Raw genomic sequence first — 19,304 nt, forward strand, 5'->3', positions numbered from 1 at the left:
ATACGTCGACATTAAATTGTTCGGAACGGAATCTACACGTCTTGGTGGCAGGATAGTGATTTATCAGAGAGACTTTCATTGAGAGGCTAACTCCTATTTAGACAATAGCCAACTCCGTAGTCCACGAATGGCCCGCAAACCGTATTACCCACCTTATTGATCCAACTTGCTCGATAGCGCATTGTCTTTTTGTGCCCGTTCAAACGTTATCGAGAACGACTATTTAATAGACGTCTTGGATAGAACATTGGTTATGGGGGTTGGTCTTGGTGGGCTTATGACGAATATCCATGTTTTATATATTTTTTAAATTAATATGAGCTATTATTCACGCAAGGGGAAGGGGTATTCAAAACTTATCAACACCGTGGTTTATAGACAGCCACTAACTACGATTAGAAACATTGTCAAGCTGCTACAGGACAATATGAAAATTATATTTAATAGAAGAAATTCAGTGCAGTTCAAGGTCTATCAGTTTGTCCATCTCAGATATTATTTCATGATATTTTGCAATCGCGAGCTCTAGCCGATTTACGCTAGTCCCCGAAAGATAATTAACGTGTCGATCTCAATCAGTGGCAAACGGACAACTCAATTGAAATTTATTATTTCTATTCAAAGCGTTTTTGTCCAGCAGATAGGATTTCATTTGTCTAATGCGTAACACATTGATAACAATATGTAAAATCACGCTTCCTAAATATACATATATATACGTAGGTAAATATAAATAATTTGTTCATATCAGTTTTGATGCTGGCTCATACAATCGCGAAACGGTTCAGTTTTTGTTTGACCATCTGATATCAAGCACCATCGCTTAACTTAACTTGAGCGGTGGCGAACTGGCGTTTGAAGGTTGAGCTCGCCTTGATAAAGATTTAAAATAAACTTGCGAACTCGCGACAACTAACAGCAATGTCTATCGAGACGAAAAGTTTAATTCCGGAATACCTCAATGAGGATCTCATCAAGGATACACTCATCAACGAATTCAAAAACGACCAAATCTCGGTGGAAGAGTTTGCTATCGCACCGGCTACGTCGCCAGGAGATAACTATATGAGTGATGTGTTTCGCATTCAGGTTAAGTTTCGGTACTAATAATTGCTCGATCGCGGTCGATAATGCACTTGATGCACGCTCAAGGTGATTTTGATTGATTGCAGGCTATCACCAGAGGAGCAGAATATTGAACAAATTTCTTTGGTGGTCAAGTGTCTTCCTCATAGCGGTAGCCGGGGTCCGGTGATTGAAGAAATGAATGCTTTCCACAAGGAAGCGCAGATGTTCCTAAAGGTGGTACCCGAGCTGTCGAAAATTGCAGGAGATGAGTTTTTTGCCGCAAAGTAAGTGTTACAGGATTGCGGAATTTTTCTATGGTCTAATCGTCGATCAAATATTTGGTTAAACATCTGTACAGATAACACGGATAGCACCGAATTAACAACGAACTTTCAATTGTTGCTAAGCTTCCCGACGCTCATATGATTTCATATCAAAGCAAAGTATGATGCGTTGTGATTGTGTGACTCAATATTCACGGAATATTTGAAGAATTTACCATGCAACATAGATCTGGTCCTTTGTCAAGGAGCCTTTAACGGCTGATAACATCCTTTGAATTCATATACTACGGGCAACAGAAAACAGAAAATTATCAAAAATATTTTTTTGTAGGCGGAATTTAAAATATTTATTTATTAACTCAGACTAAGGCCGAAGTGACCTTTGCAGTACATAAAAGTCGTCTCCATTCATCTTGCCTTCTTGTGCCCGTCGGATCGTTGTCGAGAACCATCGATCTATCTAGCTCGCTGTGCACCTCGCCTTCTTGTTTCCGTCGGCTAGTTGTCGAGAACCATTTTCATCGAATTACTGTCCGACATTCTGGCTTCGTACCCGGCTCACCGTAGTCTTCCGATTGTAGTGGTGTGAACGATTGATGGTTCTCTGACTACGCGCCCGACCCATCGAAATCTTCCGATTTTCGCGGTGTGTTGCAACTCGTGGTTAATTTGCTTCCTCCATGTACCATCTTCCATCTTTTTATCTATTATCAGACTAAGGCCGGAGTGGCCTGTGCAGTGCATAAAAGTCTTCTCCATTCAGCATTCAGGTCCATGGCTGCAAGTCGCCAACCACGCAGTCTGCAGAGGGTCCGCAAATCATCCACCTAATCGATCTATCTAGCTCGCTGTGCACCTCGCCTTCTTGTTTCCGTCGGCTAGTTGTCGAGAACCATTTTCATCGAATTACTGTCCGACACTCTGGCTTCGTACCCGGCTCACCGTAGTCTTCCGATTTTAGTGGTGTGAACGATTGATGGTTCTCCCAATAGCTGATGCAACTCGTGGTTCATTCGCCTCCTCCACGTACCGTTTGCCATCTGCACCCCACCATAGATGGTACGCAGCACTTTCCTTTCGAAAACTCTCAGTGCACGTTGATCCTCCATGAGGATCGTCCAGGTCTCGTGACCGTAGACCGTACTACCGGTCTAATAAGCGTTTTGTAGATAGTCAGTTTGGTACGGCGGCGAACTTTATTCGATCGGAGCGTTTGGCGGAGTCCAAAGTACGTACGATTTCCTGTCATGATGCGTTTCCGAATTTCTTTGCTGGTATCGTTATCGGCGGTCACCAGTGAGCCCAAGTACACGAATTCTTCAACCACCTCGATTTCGTCACCGCCAATACAAACTCGTGGTGGGTGGCTTGCATTGACCTCTCTTGAGCCTCTTCCTATCATGTGCTTCGTCTTCGATGTGTTGATGACAGACTTTTCAGTCTGATGTAGGCTTCCTCCACCCTCTCAATGTCGTCGGCGGAACCAAATAACTGGACGGAATTTGTGAAAAACGTACCACTCGTGTCAATTTATGCCCTTCGTATTACTCCCTCCAAAGCGATGTTGAATAGCAGACACAAAATATCATCACCATGCCATAACCCTCTGCGCGTTTCGAAGGGACTCGAGAATGCCCCTGAAACTCGAACTACGCACATCACCCGATCCATCATCGCCTTAATCAACCTTATCAGTTTATCCGGACATCTGTTTCGTGCATTACCCAGTGCGGCGCTCTTATCAGTGCCTCACCACCGGGAGCGGGCCATTTGGCATAAAGTCATTTGGCATAACGCCATTTGGCATAAGGTAATTTGGCATAAAGGCCATTTGGCATAACGGTCATTTGGCATAACGGACATTTGGCATAATTGTGACCAGCATCAAAAGTGAGGGTCTTTTGGCATAACAGACATTTGGCATAATTTTTCTTTGCGTTCGCTAAATGGTAAATAAGTGGTGCGGGAAACACCCAGAATAGTGAATACACCCGTCGATAACAATATCAAAAAGACATTATCCTCTCGTGGGAAGAATGCTTTTGCAATGCAATGCTAAAGTAGGCGCATGCCCAGATTAGAGCAATGGTGGATGTAATCCCTTTTTAAAAGTAGGCGTGTGACCCGATAATGGCAATGGAGGATATGATACCTTCTTTAAAAGTAGGCGCTTTCCCGGATTATCACAATGGTGGATGTGATTTCTTCTTTAAAGGAAGGCGTTTGTCCGGATTGAGGCAATGACGGATCCCAAGTAACCAAAAGTTCCTTTAAGAGTAGGTTTTGCGCTTAATCAGCTTCACTGAGCTGCTTAAGCGAAAAACGTACTCTAAAAAGAACTTTAGGTTACTTGGGATGTGATCCCTTCTTTAAAAGTAGGCGCACTCCCGGATTAAGGCCATGGTGGATGCGATCACTTTCTTAAAAGTAGACGCTTGCATGGATTATTGCAATGGAGGATGTGATCCCTTCTTTAAAAGTAGGCGCTTTCCCGGATTATCACAATGGTGGATGTGATTTCTTCTTTAAAAGAAGGCGCTTGCCCGGATTGAGGCAATGGTGGATGTGATACCTTCTTTAAAAATAGGCACTTGCACGGATTATGACAATGGAGGATTTGATTCGTACTTTAAAAGTAGGTGCTTGCCTGGATTGAAGCAATGGTGGATGTAATCCCTTTTTTAAAAGTAGGTGTGTGGCCCGAATTGTGGCAAAGTGATCCCTTCTTTAAAAGTAGGCCTTGCCCGGACTATGGCAATGGTGAATGTGACACCTTCTTTATAAGAAGGCGCTCCGAGTAGCACAATTCAGATTGATTTGGTTGCAGTAACTCATATGTGACTTGATTGGTTCAAGTAACTCGTCTACGACAAGTGTATTGCTTGAGTTTTTAAAGTTATGCGCTTGCCCGGATTAAGGCAATGGTGGATTTGATCCGGCCTTAAGGCGCATGCCCGGATTGAAGCAATGGTTGATGTAATCCCTACTTTAAAAGTAGGAATAAGTCAATGTTGGATATGATCCCTCCCTCGGAAGTAATTCTGCCGTTTTGTTATTTCGTTCTTCCGGAAAATGTCTACCATCAGTCTAAATTTATCAGAAAACAGCCTTGAACTACTTTATCTACGTTAAACAAAACATGAAATGTCCCTTTCGCTTTCACAGTTTGAAATTATGCCAAATGTCCGTTATGCCAAATGACCCACTCTTTTCTTGCAGTTCAAAATTATGCCAAATGTCCGTTATGCCAAATGACCATTATGCCAAATGGCCTTTATGCCAAATGACCTTATGCCAAATGGCGTTATGCCAAATGACTTTATGCCAAATGACCCAGACCCCTCACCACCGTGTTTAAACAGCTCTCCTGGTAGTTGGTCAACTCCAGGGGCTTTGTTGTTTTTCAGCCGGCCGATCTCCTCCTGGATTCCCTGGAGAAACGGAGCCGAAAGTCGTATGTCCTGTGCGCGTTCTCCTAGATTCATTACCATACCGCCACCGTTGTCTGCCACATCGCCATTCAGGTGCTCTTCGTAATGCTTCGCCACCTTTGGATCACATCACGCTCGTTTGTACGAAGGTTCCCGTTTATGTCCTTACACATATCGGGCTGTTTTTTTTTTAATCTTTATTAACGTGATTTTTTATTATTTGTATAAGTTCATCACTGGAGGTATATTGGGCTGTGGCACGTGGCCCTTACGTGATCGGCTTAACTTCTCATTGAACTTTCGTGTGTTATTAGCGCGGTACAGTTGCTCCGTCTCTTCACGGTCTCGATCTTCCTGCTGGCGCTTTTTCCTCTGAAATTTTTTTTGTCTGTTCCGCGCCCGTTTGTATCGTGCCTCGTTCGCCCTCGTGCGGTGTTGCAGCAATCTCGCCCATGCTGCATTTTCTCCTCAACTAATTGATCACATTCACCAGTCGTTTCTCTGATCCGGGGCCACCGTGCCTAGTGCAGCGGTTGCGGTGCTTCCAATGGCGGATCAAATATCTCTCCAGCTATCTTCAAGAGACGCTGCGCCTAGCTGCTCTTCCGTTGGGAGTGCCACTTCCAGCTGCTGTGCGCAGTCTTGGGCTAGTCTACCGTCTTGTAGCCGCCCAATGTTTAGCCACGGCGGATGACTCCGACGCGTGTTGTACACCGTCGAGAGTTTTGAGCGCAGACATACTGCAACGAGGTAGTGGTCGGATTCAATATTCGCACTGCGGTAAGTGCGTACGTTCGTGATGTCGAAGAAGAATTTACCGTCGATTAGAACGTGGTCGATTTGGTTTTCCGTTACTTGATTAGGTTATTTCCATGTGGCCTTGTGGATATTCTTGCGGGGGAAGAAAGTGCTTCGGACTACCATTCCGCGGGAGGCTGCAAAGTTTATGCATCGTTGGCCGGTGTCGTTCGATACGGTATGCAGACTATCCGGTCCGATGACCGGTCTATACATTTCCTCCCTTCCAACCTGAGCGTTCATGTCACCGATGAAGACTTTGACGTCCCGCAGTGGGCATCCATCGTATTTCTGCTCCAGCTGTGCATAGAACGCTTCTTTCTCGTAGTCGGGTCTCTCTTCGTGTGGGCAGTGCACGTTGATGATGCTATAGTTGAAGAAACGGCCTATTATCTTCAGCTTGCACATCATTCCGTTGATTGGTTGCCACTCGATCACGCGTTGACGCATCTTGCCCAAAACTATGAAGCCGATTCCCAGCTCGTTGGTGGTGCCACAGCTTCGGTAGAAGGTAGCCGGTCGATGCCCGCTTTTCCACACTTTCTATCCTGTTCAACAGATTTCCTGCAGCGCTACGACGTCGATGTTGCGGGTATGTAATTCATCGTAGATTAACCTGTCGCAACCTGCGAAGCCTAGCGACTTGCAGTTCCATGTTCCAAGCCTCCAATCGTGATCCTTTATTCTTCGCCTTGGTCGTTGCCGATTGTATCGAGTCGTATTATCTTCTATGTCGTTCGTAATGATTGTTTTCAAATGCGGCTTATTGGGTCTGCGCAAACCTCCTGTCCCGTCGGAGGACCGTCGTGACAGGGCTGTTAAGCGTCCCACCTAACACCAGGACTTGGGCTTGTGCGCTTTGAGGGGCACACGGTCGCTTTGGCGGAGCCTACTTGCAGATACATGCAGCTTTTTATAAAAGTTTAACAGAGCCCATTGTCAAACCCTACCACATCCTAGGCAGGCACCAAAACTCGCAGATGGCCTGGAGAGGGATCGTCAAGCCCTTGGACATAGTCTCTGCTGCCGTCTTCCATCTGCATTCAGCCATAGAAAGTATGCAACACTTTCCTCTCTAAAACTCCGAGTGCGCGTTGGTCCTCCACGAGCATTGTCCAACTCTCGTGCCTGTAGAGTGCCCGGTCTAATGAGTGTTTTGTAGATAGTCAGTTTGGTACGGTGGCAAACTATCATTTCGCAGGAGGTTGAAAAGTGTATGCATCGTTGACCGTTGTCATTCGATACGGTATGCAGTCTATCCGGTCCGATTACTGGTCTTTACGATTCTATAACATTCCCCAGAAAACCATACCCCAGAAAACCATTCCCCAGAAAACCGTTCCCCAGAAAACCGTTCCCCAGAAAACCACTTCCCAGAATGTACCATTCCCCAGAAAACCATTTCCCAGAATGGACCATATCCCAGAATTGTTTTCATACCTTTAAAAAGATTCCTGTAATGAAGAAAAAGATTTTGGCAACTAAAAAACTGGAATAAAATGAACGGCTCGGAAAAAAAACTACAAAGGAGTACAGTTCAATCTGATAAAATAGATTATGTTATACAAAGAGATTCCATTAGTCTTCAAACGACTCTACGATACTACCCATAATTCCATTACCCATAATGCCATTACCCCGAAGGCCACTACCCCGAACGCCACAACCCCGAATGAGTCACTACCCCGAATGCCATTACCCTCAATGGGACACTACCCCGAATGAGCCAGTACCCCGAATTAGTCATTATTTCAAGTTTATACTTCATTTCAATGAAAAAAATGTTACTCAACAAAAGTTTATTCATATTTCATATGAATGAACAATAATTGGAATTGAAATTGTTTCAATGCAGTATGGAACTAAGTATTCTTACTCCGTGAGATCCCGTTCCACTTCGTATGGCACTCTTCAAGATTCCTGAATGGCAGGGGGAGATTATGCAGCACGTTTTCATGCACAATACAGAGAGTTGAAGGCAATTGTGGTCCACGTCAGCATGGCTACTAGGGCAACAAGGTAGAAGTTGTTCCTTGGTCGCTGTAATAAAAGCAAAGGATTCTGGATGAAGCGTGGTCTAAATCTCAAAATCGACGAGGGGGTGAATGGGTGAGTAAGAGTAAGTGAGTGATTAAGTGAGTGAGTAAGAGTGAGTGATCGAGTAAGAGTTAGTGAGCGAGCGAGTAAGAGTGAGTAAGTAAGAGTGAGCGAGAAAGAGAGAGCGAATGATTGAGAGTAAATGAGTGAGTAAAAGTGGATTAGTGAGTAAGAGTAGTTAAGTAAGTAATAGTAGGTGAATGAATAAGAGTTGGTGAATGAGTAATAATTAGTGAGACAGAGGAAGTGAGTGAGTAAGGGGGTTTATGTATGAGAGTGAGAGAAAGGGAGATCTTGTTTGTCTTCAGGAAGTTGCGTTAACTTAAAGAAGACATCATCTCGTTTCGCCTTCTATCGATCAGACGTTACTTTAAAAAAGACAGTATTTCCTCTGTGTGCCTTATCGAGGTTTAAGCACGTTCATTAAAAGGAGGTTTTATCTTCTCTGTCTGTCTTATACCAGGCAAAACCGTCCATTAAAAGAAGGCATCATCTCCTATGTCTAACTTATACCGTGCAAACGCGTTCATTCAAACAAAGCATAATTTCCTCTGTGTGCCTTATATCGGACAAACACGTCCATTTGAAGAAGGCATCATCTCCTCTGTCCGCCTTATACCGGGCAAACGCGTCCATTTAAAGAAGCCATCCTCTCCTCTGTCTGTCTTATACCGGGCAAACCCGTCCATTTAAAGAAGGCATCATCTCCTCTGTCTGCCTTATACCGGGCAAACCCGTCCATTTGAAGAAGGCATCATCTCCTCTGTCTGCCTTATACCGAGCAAACGCGTCCATCTAAAGAAGGCATCCTCTCCTCTGTCTGTCTCATACCAGGCAAACCCGTCCATTTAAAGAAGGCATCATCTCCTCTGTCTGCCTTATACCGGGCGAACACGTCCATTTGAAGAAGGCATCCTCTCCTTTGTCTGTCTTAAACCGGGCAAACGCGTCCATTTAAAGAAGGCATCATCTCCTCTGTCTGCCTTATACCGGGCAAACGCGTCCATTTAAAGAAGGCATCATCTCCTCTGTCTGCCTTATACCGGGCAAACTCGTTCATTCAAACAAGGCATCATCTCCTCTGTTTACCTTATACCGGGAAAACGCGTTCTGTTGGAAAAAAGGATCTCTTACTCCATTTCGTAGAATAGTACTTTTCCAGGCCATAATGACATGAATGACAATTAAAGCTAATTAGAAGAAAAATCAAAACTGTTGGTTAAACTGGTTGGTTAAAAACTGTTGCGATTCATCGATATACGTTGGTGTTAAACATAATAATAGAATACTATAGATTCTAAATGTTTTCGGGGTAATTGCCTTTCGGGGTAATGGATTTCGGGATAGTGTCCCATTCGGGGTGATGGCTTTCGGGGTACTGTCCCATTCGGGGTAGTGACCTTCGGGGTAATGGCATTCGGGCTACTGGCATTCGGGGTAGTGGGGTGGAGCCCTTCAAACTTAAACTAATGAATATTAGCATATGGTCCATGATTCGCCGTGCGGCGCAGCTTAGTCTTGCTGGTATGACATGACCGCTGGAAGGCTCTGCCACATCGAATTTTGAAATACTGCTTCTGATCCTGCTTATACAATGGAGCTTAGTTGACCTAAAAATGCTATGACAGTTTTCGAAACATTTTCACGCTTAAAATGTTCGACCGTGTACTTTTCTCATGGTCTTGGTTCACTTGATAAAGCACAATGCGCGCCGCAATACTTCCTGTTTCGACGGCATGTTTTAAGGATTCATTCACATAAAGTAATATTTCGGTGAAAGCATTTTTATTGTAATAGAAAAGTATTGAAGTCATTCCAATGTTTTAGTTGCCACCCGTTATAAGCCTAAGGGGCAAGCCAGAGTAAACGCGACGTGCGATGCGACGCGACGCGACAGTGCAATTTGACAGCCTGTTGATAATGATTGTTATTCTTTTACGTGAGTCGCGTCGCGTCGCATCGCTCGTCGCGTTTACTCTGGCAGGCACCTAAATCAGTCATTGAAAAAAATGACCTTATTAAATTCAAATGTGTGCTTTTCTAGAAGCGTTCAATTATGATTCACCTTATTTCCGGATAATACTTCTAATAAACGGGCATTCCTATGTACATGGGACAGTTATGCGTGTAACGGCAGTATTTGTATTTTTTTTTTGAATTTGTTCAATGAAACTGTAGATTTTTATAAGTGCGGGTAAATTCATATTCCAAAAGAAGGCATCATCCACTTGTTTGATTTACTCTGTGCAAACGCGTGATTTGAAAAAAGGGGTGTTTCAAGCAAATGTGTGAGTCTAAAAAATGTATCACTCATTTGCCTTTTTCCGAGCAAATGCGCATTTTAAAAGAAGGAATCATTCGTTAACCTTATTTCGGGAAAATTCGTGCCTTTCAAGAAGGAATTATTCACTCATTTTTATATTCTTGTTCCTTATTATGGACAAACGCGTGTGAAGCACAAACATATTAAAGACGTTTTAAAAGAAGGAATCATTGACTTAATTGCCTTATTCCAGGCAAATGCGTGGGTTCCTATTTGATTCCTCAATCAAGGCATGCTTCAAAATAAGAAGAATTTTTTTTCTGTTTTGGGGTCAGAATAGACGTGACCATATGCTAAGCTAAGCCAGAATAGACGTGACTATGCTATGCGACGTGACGCGACAGTGCAGTTTGACAGTTCATTGATAATAATTGTTATTCCTTTGCGTGAGTCGCGTCGCGTCGCATCGCACATCGCGGTTAGGGTGTGGCCAGATAGACGCGAAATGCAATGCGAAGCGAAGCGTCCATGCGATTTGACAGTTCCTTATTATTGATTGTTATTCCTTTGCGTGCAATTTTAATTCGCGCGACGTCGCGTAGGCGCGTCTACTCTGGCAGGAACCTTACTTTGGCGTGCACCTTATGGTCATTATACCAAAAGGCACATTGTATTTGAAACTATAGTTTCTAAAAATTACCTCAATGGCCTTTGCACATCCAACTCATCAACACAAATGATTTTAATTATGGTGACTTATTATGAAATCATGTTTATCTATATATTATGTTTTCTGGGGAACGGTACATTCTGGGGAATGGTTTTCTGGGGAACGGTACATTCTGGGGATTGATTTTCTGGGGAATGGTACATTCTGGCGATTGGTTTTCTGGGGAATGGTACATTCTGGGAAATGGAATTCTGGGGTATGGTTTTCTGGGGAACGGTTTTCTGGGGAATAGTATAGAACCGTCTTTACATTTCCTCCTTTCCGGGCCGATTTGTAACATTTCAACTTCTGATTCAACCTGATTTACCATTGGAATCTGCTACTCTATGTGATTATGTTATACTCTCCACCAACTAATTTTTGTACCACTTTTACTCCATTTCAGATGTTTTAGCGCAACGGAGGCTCCCAATCGTTTGTTTATATTTCATGATCTCAAATCTTTGGGCTATACCATGGCTAATCGACAAGCTGGCCTTGACTTCGATCATTGTGCGGCTATAATGAGAAAAATAGGCAAATTCCACGCTGCATCGATGGCTTTTTGTCCAGAAAACTTGGATCTGATGGAAAAATACTACAACTTTAGCATGTTCAACCCCGATGTCGAGGTTAAATCCGAATGTATTAATATAATTTTTGAACAAGGACTCGGTACATTAATTTCCATGATAGAAGAAAACTGGGACAACGTTAATCCTTGTATAGTGGAAAAGTTGAAAAAACTTCGTCCTGTTTATGTTGAAAAGCTAGAAGCTTGCCTTACCCAAAAGTTTGAAGATGGCTTCAAAGTTTTGAATCACGGGGATCTTTGGTGTAATAATATGATGTTCAAATATGACACAAAGTCCGGGAAGTTAGAGGACGTTGTCTTCATGGACTACCAAATAAGCTTTTATTCGAGTCCAGGCATTGATATCAATTATGCCCTGTCCAACTGTCCCAATTTAGAAACTCGTGCCCGCTTGGGTGACCTACTTGAAATTTATCACCAATCACTAAGTGGAACACTTAAATCAATCAACCATCCGTGGATTCCAACCATGGCCGACGTTCAACACGAAATACGTCGCATGGAATTTTTTGCCTTAGTATCGGTTGTGTCTATTTTACCAATTACCATGATGGAAAAAACAGATGCTCTGGAGGTGAACTTCGAGAACATGGCTGATCCAGAACAAGCGGAGCTGGCAAGGAAGATACAATACAGCGGAAAACAATATCAGGCGATCGTGAAGCCAATGCTGGAAAAATTCAACGAAAAGCATTTATTGGATGTGTAATTTTTGATGATGATATATTTGTCTTCGTATATGTCTGTATTAATAAAACCGGTTTTATTACAAATTCATTTAGTGTAATTACATAATGTGTTTGTTCTAAAGGTCACATATAAAACTGAGATAAGCGCAGCCGAGATCCCTACACAACTGTGAGAAGAAATTATGAGCCCACATCGTAAAGTAAATTATATTGTAGCTCCATGGATTACTCAGGCAAATGATCATATTTGGTACTTTAAACAAAAAAAAATATTATCATGTTATCTTTGTTTATTTTATGTTTACACATCAGGTCATAAATATACCTCTAAAAATAAACATATTGTATAAGTTATAGGCTCTGATAAAACTGTGATTAAGTAAGTTATCCGTAGTCTTTAATTAACCGTCGTGGATGGTTTCATAGCCATAAACACGTGTGGCGTAATGGACGTTGGACGTTACGGATAATTCTGCCTTCTTTATGTCATGGGCTATTCTTTGGAGCATTTTATGCCTAATGACCTTATGCCTAACGTACTTATGCCTAATCACAGAGAACAGATGATCATCATTATAAGTTGTGACAGCCGTTTTTTCGTTACCTGAGGTTTCTCTTGGAAGTCTACAGACATCGAAAGATAGATTTGAAATATTCTGGGTCAAACTGCCCTTGAGCATAAGATATACAGCCACGACAGTAGCTTATTTCGGCACTCAAAGCTCAGAACTGACTGAATGTGTTTTTACCTTCCGTTCCTGAGACTTTGAGTTGCGGAAAAGTTTCTAGACATCAAATATTCTGAGCCCAATGACAGCTTGAATGATAATATCCCAAAACAGACTTCTGATGAAACATGACACTTGACACTCCTCCTTAGTGTGGATGCATCACAACACGCTTTGCTCCTTTCAACACCGAGCCCTCTAGTCCTGAGCACCTCTTAGCAAAACAATCCCTGGTCAAAATCGTTGCCTGTACAAATGGCCTCCATCCGATATTTTCACAGCAATCTCTGCTAACCAGCTCCTGATTGTTTGATCCGAAACTACTCCTGGACTCCTGTAGACCAACCAGCAATCTATCGAACGATCCAAAAACCCGATGAATTCCGTCTGGCTCTACCTAGGACTTACGTGGCCAATCCATGATCATAATACGCCACGCTACTGCGGTTGATACATGATCTAACTGCCCTAGTAGCACAGTTTAGATTCATTTGGTTACAGCAACTCCTATGTGACTGGATTTGGTCGCATATGAGTCACAGTGACTGATATGTGACAAGTGTGCTACTCGGGTGCGATAACGTCGACGGCCAATCCATCCTCATAAATATGTAGATCCGGAACCGTTCCTGGGCCCATAACATGTTGGAGAGAAACAAAAGGACATCAAACAACTGAGTTTCCTCTCACTCCACGATAGGCTACTGTCTGATAACTTTTCCAGCAGTTGCAGCTCTCTTTATTCAAACACCAAGTATATACAATCATCAATAACAATAAAGAGCAACTACAACTAATCGGTGTCTACTTCCTGCCCATCTACATTGCGGTGTTCCACTATATCTGGGATTAGCCATCGTCGTAGTTTAGTGAGATTGAGTTTGTATCTCGGGCAGTCTGCGTTGGTGGCGTAGAAGAGTACGTAACCAGTTCAAGCACCGGGCTGACTGCTTAGTCCGTATATACTTCTGCATAGCTGGTAAACAAGCTCATCCTGGCCTTGAGCAGCGCAAACCGGTGGCTACCGCAGCAGCCTTCTTACCAGCCAATAATGTCAAGAATGTTCGTAGCGTCACGTATTAGCTGCAAACAGCTCGTCGACAATTGTTACATTGCAGCGCACGATTACGTTGGCTTTGTTTCGCTTGAGTTTAAATACCCATCGGCTACCAACTAACTTCTTGCCTTTGGGAAGCGACACTAGCTCCCAGGTACCATTCTTCATAAGAGAAGCCATATCACTATCCATTACGGCCGTCCAAACAATCAAACAAAAACATTTCAGTTTCTACAGACTCCCACAGACTTCTGCTGTTATTTATCCTGACAGGAATCATTCTCCAGTTTCATGACCTTATTGTCTCTGCTCACGGTGACCTTATTGATCCGGATGTCGACAAAGTGATACCCCTTCTGCACTTCGGAATATCCAATAAAGTAAAATTTACAAGCCTTCACGTTAAATTTTCCACGTTCGACAGCTGGAACGTATACGTAAGCATAGCATCCATAAACACGAAGCTATCCCAGCTGTGCATGTCTCCAGCGCCGTTTTCGTACAAAGTAGAATCCACCGAACAAGAGCCTTTTTGCAGGAACGCTACTGCCATCAACGCTTCTCTGCAGTAGCGCTTGGGAAAGTCGGCATCCCAAAGGATGGTCCTCGCTACTTCATGGAGTGACCTGTTCTACCTCTCCGCATCCTCGTTATATTGCTGGGTGTACGCGGAAGAGTATTGAGCCTTAATCACCTTCTTTGAGGAGAGAATATATAGTTGTTCCAGGTTGCGGTATTCCTCGCCACCGTCAGGTCAAGTGATCTTCGGTCTGCGGCTGAACAAATTTAGGATAAAGCGAGCATATTCTTTAATCTTAGCTGGAGCTTCCGACTTTATCGTTATGATGCTATCGCCCAGCTTTGTTGTCTTCCTTGGTCTACAGAGGTCTGTATGGATCAAATCTAACGCCTATTTTGAATTCCGTTCTGCAACCTTCGGCGTTGGGTTCCGAGCTATAGTATGCCTTCGATACACGGCTCGCAGGTAAATCGAATACTGATCTCTTTGTTTTCGCCGAGTTCCGTTGAAAATGTCTCATTGATTATAACGTAATATGACGACTGGCACAACCGTTGACAAACCATAGTCCTGTGTACTGAGCAACTTGAAGTTGTTGTAATATCAAATAGCGTGGAACACCTCGTTGTCGACGAAAGATGAGTAGGAAGCAGGCGACGGTTAGTTCTTACTCCGCCGCACATCACAAAAGGTGTCTACTCTACAATACGAGCCCATAGCGCGACCTAGCCAATTTTCAATAGACAATAATGGGACAGGATTCCCCATCGAATTCAACTTACTGCGAGCAAATTAGTTAAGGATAAGTGCCAACAAATGAGTTACACTTTTTTACGCGATTTTTCTGTTTTGGCCATGACTTCGAATCCCAAAGTCCGATCCGGACAATTTTTAATAGGAAACAATGGGACATAAATCCCCGCCGAATGCGACATGTTGTGAGTAAATCGCTTTAAGACAAGTACCCAAAAAATGAGTGAGAAAACAATGGGACAGGATTCCGCGTCGTATGTACCTTGTTGCGAGAAAATCAGTTAAGGATAACTGCCCATGATCGCATATTTGTAACACCGGCATTTTTGTTTTTTTTTTTTTTTTTTTTTAACTAATTTTATTTGCTAATTATCTAATACATGCATTCATCTCTTAGACTAGGTGTTCCGTGTTTTCTTAACACTATCATCCTTATTTGCTATGTCATATTTTTAGTTATTATTAATACATTTCAATTGCCTCTGGCAGTTAGAATTTTTCCTCTGGTTGAATTAAACCATGTAGGAATTACAATGTTTTCTACTTAAACTAAACTTAACCTAATTTATACTAAGGGTACAAGGAGCTAATCGTTGTAATAGAAGATTGCAACGATTTTTGTCTAAAATTGGAAATTATTTTGTTGGACATTTGTTGCAATGTCTCAATATTAGAAATTCTATGAAGTTCATTGGTACTATACCACGGAGGCAACTTCAGAATCATTTTCAGAATTTTATTTTGAATCCTCTGAAGTGCCTTCTTTCTGGTATTGCAGCAACTAGTCCATATTGGCACAGCATACAACATGGCAGGTCTAAAAATTTGTTTGTAAATCAAAAGTTTGTTCTTAAGACAAAGTTTTGATTTTCTGTTTATAAGTGGATATAGGCACTTAATATATTTGTTACATTTGGCTTGAAGGCCTTCAATGTGATTTTTAAAAGTTAATTTTGATCTAGCAGAAGTCCTAAATATTTAGCTTCGCTAGACCAATTAATTGGAACCCCATTCATAGTGACAATATGTCTGCTAGAAGGTTTCAAATAAGAAGCTCTCGGCTTATGTGGGAAAATTATAAGCTGAGTTTTGGAAGCATTCGGGGAAATTTTCCATTTTGCAAGTAAGCGGAGAAAATATCCAAACTTTTTGCAATCTACTACAAATGACACGAAGGCTACGCCCTTTGGCTGAGAGACCTGTGTCATCTGCGAACAAAGATTTTTGACACCCTGGTGGTAAATCAGGTAAGTCAGAAGTAAAATGTTATACAAAATGGACCCCAGTATGCTGCCTTGGAGAACACCAGCTCTTACAGGTAATCTATCAGATTTAGAATTCTGATAGTTTACCTGCAGTGAGCGATCTGATAAATAATTTTGGATCAGTTTAATAATGTACAGAGGAAAATTAAAATTCATCAATTTTACAATCAAACCTTCATGCCAGACACTGTCAAATGCTTTCTCTATATCAAGAAGAGCAACTCCAGTCGAATATCCTTCAGATTTGTTGAGCCGAATTAAATTCGTAACTCTTAATAACTGATGGGTGGTTGAATGCCCATGGCGAAAACCAAATTGCTCATCAGCAAAAATAGAATTGTCATTAATATGAACCATCATTCTATTTAGAATAATCTTTTCAAACAGTTTGCTTATTGAAGAAAGCAAACTGATTGGGCGATAACTAGAAGCCTCAGCTGGATTTTGTCCGGCTTCAAAATAGGAACAACTTTGGCGTTTTTCCATTTATCTGGGAAGTATGCCAATTGAAAACATTTGTTAAATAAATTAACCAAAAAGGATAAAGAGCTCTCAGGAAGTTTTTTGATAAGTATGTAGAAAATACCATCATCACCCGGGGCTTTCATATTTTTAAATTTTCTAGTAATAGATCTCACTTCATCCAAATTAGTTCCCAACGAAGGGTCAAAAACATTATCTTGATCGAGAATGTCTTCGAAGCTTCGTATAACCTGATCCTCAATTGGACTAGTGAGACCTAGACTAAAATTATGGGCACTCTCGAACTGCTGAGCAAGTTTTTGAGCCTTTTCGCCATTTGTTAATAAAATTTTATTTCCCTCTTTAAGCGCTGGAATTGGCTTTTGAGGTTTTTTAAGAATTTTCGTTAATTTCCAAAAGGGTTTCGAACTGGGATCCAACTTCGAGACATTATTCTCAAAGTTGGTATTTCTCAGAATAGCGAAACGTTTTTTAATTTCATTTTGCAAATCTCGCCAAATAACTTTCAACGCAGGATCGCGAGTTCTTTGGTATTGCCTTCGCCTCACATTTTTAAGACGGATCAGTAGCTGAAGATCGTCGTCAATAATAATGGAGTTGAATTTAATTTCACATTTAGGAATTGCAATGCCTCTGGCTTCGACAATTAAATTTGTCAAAGATACGAGAGCATTATCAATATCACTTTTGGTATCGAGAGGAATATCAACATCAAAATTCCTATCGATATACGTTTTATATAAATCCCAATCAGCCCTATGATAATTGAAAGTACACGCAGAAAAAACTATTTTAAAAACAATAATATTTGACATAAATTCAAAAAGAATTTCGCATTGTTTTGGCGGTAATAAGAATTATTGTTGTTTCAACAATCCATTATTGTTGTTTTCAAAAGAGCTTGGTAAGCTCGAACTTTAAAAAGCTTATTTGAAAGCTTCGATCGATAAAAATAATATTGTTGATTCAACAAGAGAACTGTTTGATTCAACAAGAGATTGATGTTTGATTCAAACGGCATCATTTTTTGAAATTAAATGGATTTTTTATTGTTTTATTTTGATGGATTTTAATTATCATATTTCAATATTTATATTTTCCATGAAAATGTTTATTTTTATAATTGAAATATTTCGTTTCTATAATTCTTTCAAAATTATGTCACATGTAATTATAACTTTTAATATCCGCCGCAGTGCCATGGGGGTAGGGGAGAATCCAATATTTTCCGGGCTGAAAAAAATATATATCCATAAGATATAATAATAATCCAAATAATGCATTTGTCTGATTGTGTAGATATTTCACTTACCTTGCACACTTGCACATTGAACGAAATTTGTTTTCTTAATCCCCCATGTATTTGCTTGAAAATAGCTTTTTAAATTCTTCGGATTGCTGAAATAATAATAAGCAATAAGCATATTAAAACAGATTTTCCTGCACTTATAAAAATATGCAAAACGTACCTTGATATATAACAAATATCATTCGAAATCACTTTTAAACACTCGATTTTTTTTACAAATGACATCCTATGATTGTTTACAGTAACACCAAAATCAAGTCGAACATTTCAGAACGCCTATATGGTTTTCGATTCATATATATTTTATCATCTTATGTTTTATAAAGGTCTTCTGTAATTAATTAGACAACGGCTGCAGAGCGAAATTTGATCAATATTTCTATATGGTTTGTAATATTTGTTCAATCTTGGCATCTTTGTAAATTCATTGTCGTTATTGCAAGAAAACCTTCATGGTTGTTGGGTTATGGAATAATATACATTCAAAACGGACCGTTTAGTGATACCTAACGCCAAAACAAATTAATCCACACAGTAGTGAGACCAAACTTTTTTGTTAAATACCCCATTCTCTTCATAACTTTCGAACATATCCGAGTCCTATGATGATCAAAATCAATAGTACACATATACACAAAAACCGAATAGGCCCTATCGCAGAGAGGTCAATTTGGAGTGCACGGGCATCATCATTCTTGATACCAGCCGTGCAGAGGGAAGCAGGCGCGAAGTCTACCCTTCCCCCCTTCCGAGGACATAGGGCGTGGTAAGGCCAACTGGAAAGCCGGCAATGCGCTGGCACGATACCATGGTATCCTTTTAAAAAAGCGAGTCACGATGTTCGATGCTGCAAGGACACGCAGCTAACCTCGAGCATGCGTCGTGCACTGGCCCCCCTTTGAAGCATTACTTTCTGGTTGTACCGAAGGGACGATGGGCTTGGCGGCAATGGAAACGGTTTAGCGGGTCGGGGATGTAGTCCTGCCTCCCTCGTTTGCTATTGGAGGTGGTCCCTAACCCCGCACTTCCTGGACAACCCAGGATGTCTGCTGAGCAGATTCCCCCTCCATTGCTTAGGAAGAAAAAAAATCACACATACACATTTTCATCTTTCTTTTTGTTCATCTGAGCTACAAGAAGATGTTTGGACGTTCAATTCAAGCGACTTGTTCAATTCACTTGCCTTGCCTTAACTTAGCATTAAGGACAGGCCTCTCGAAATCTAAAACAAAAAGTACTCGCGTTTTCAAGGGCA

The 19,304-nt window shown here is 41.5% G+C and overlaps 1 protein-coding gene across 1 annotated transcript; it reads left to right on the plus strand.

Annotated features, from left to right (window-relative positions):
* Positions 1–755: 755 nt before the first annotated feature.
* LOC134209756 (uncharacterized) lies at positions 756–12,286 on the plus strand. The gene is made up of 3 exons (XM_062685776.1): positions 756–1,100; positions 1,173–1,352; positions 11,057–12,286. The coding sequence occupies exons 1-3, from the start codon at positions 922–924 to the stop codon at positions 11,952–11,954; spliced, it is 1,257 nt and encodes a 418-aa protein (XP_062541760.1). The 5' UTR covers positions 756–921; the 3' UTR covers positions 11,955–12,286.
* The last annotated feature ends 7,018 nt before the right edge of the window (positions 12,287–19,304 follow it).

This window comes from Armigeres subalbatus, chromosome 1, assembly GCF_024139115.2.
Source record: "Armigeres subalbatus isolate Guangzhou_Male chromosome 1, GZ_Asu_2, whole genome shotgun sequence".
In the NCBI taxonomy this organism is placed as follows: Eukaryota; Metazoa; Arthropoda; class Insecta; order Diptera; family Culicidae; genus Armigeres; species Armigeres subalbatus.

Excerpts from the sequence above, each read along its gene's own strand:
- LOC134209756 (XM_062685776.1), top strand. The coding sequence starts at position 922 with ATGTCTATCGAGACGAAAAGTTTAATTCCGGAATACCTCAATGAGGAT. Across the intron at positions 1,101-1,172 it reads CGCATTCAGGTTAAGTTTCG|GCTATCACCAGAGGAGCAGA; the intron begins GTACTAATAATT and ends GATTGATTGCAG. Across the intron at positions 1,353-11,056 it reads GATGAGTTTTTTGCCGCAAA|ATGTTTTAGCGCAACGGAGG; the intron begins GTAAGTGTTACA and ends ACTCCATTTCAG.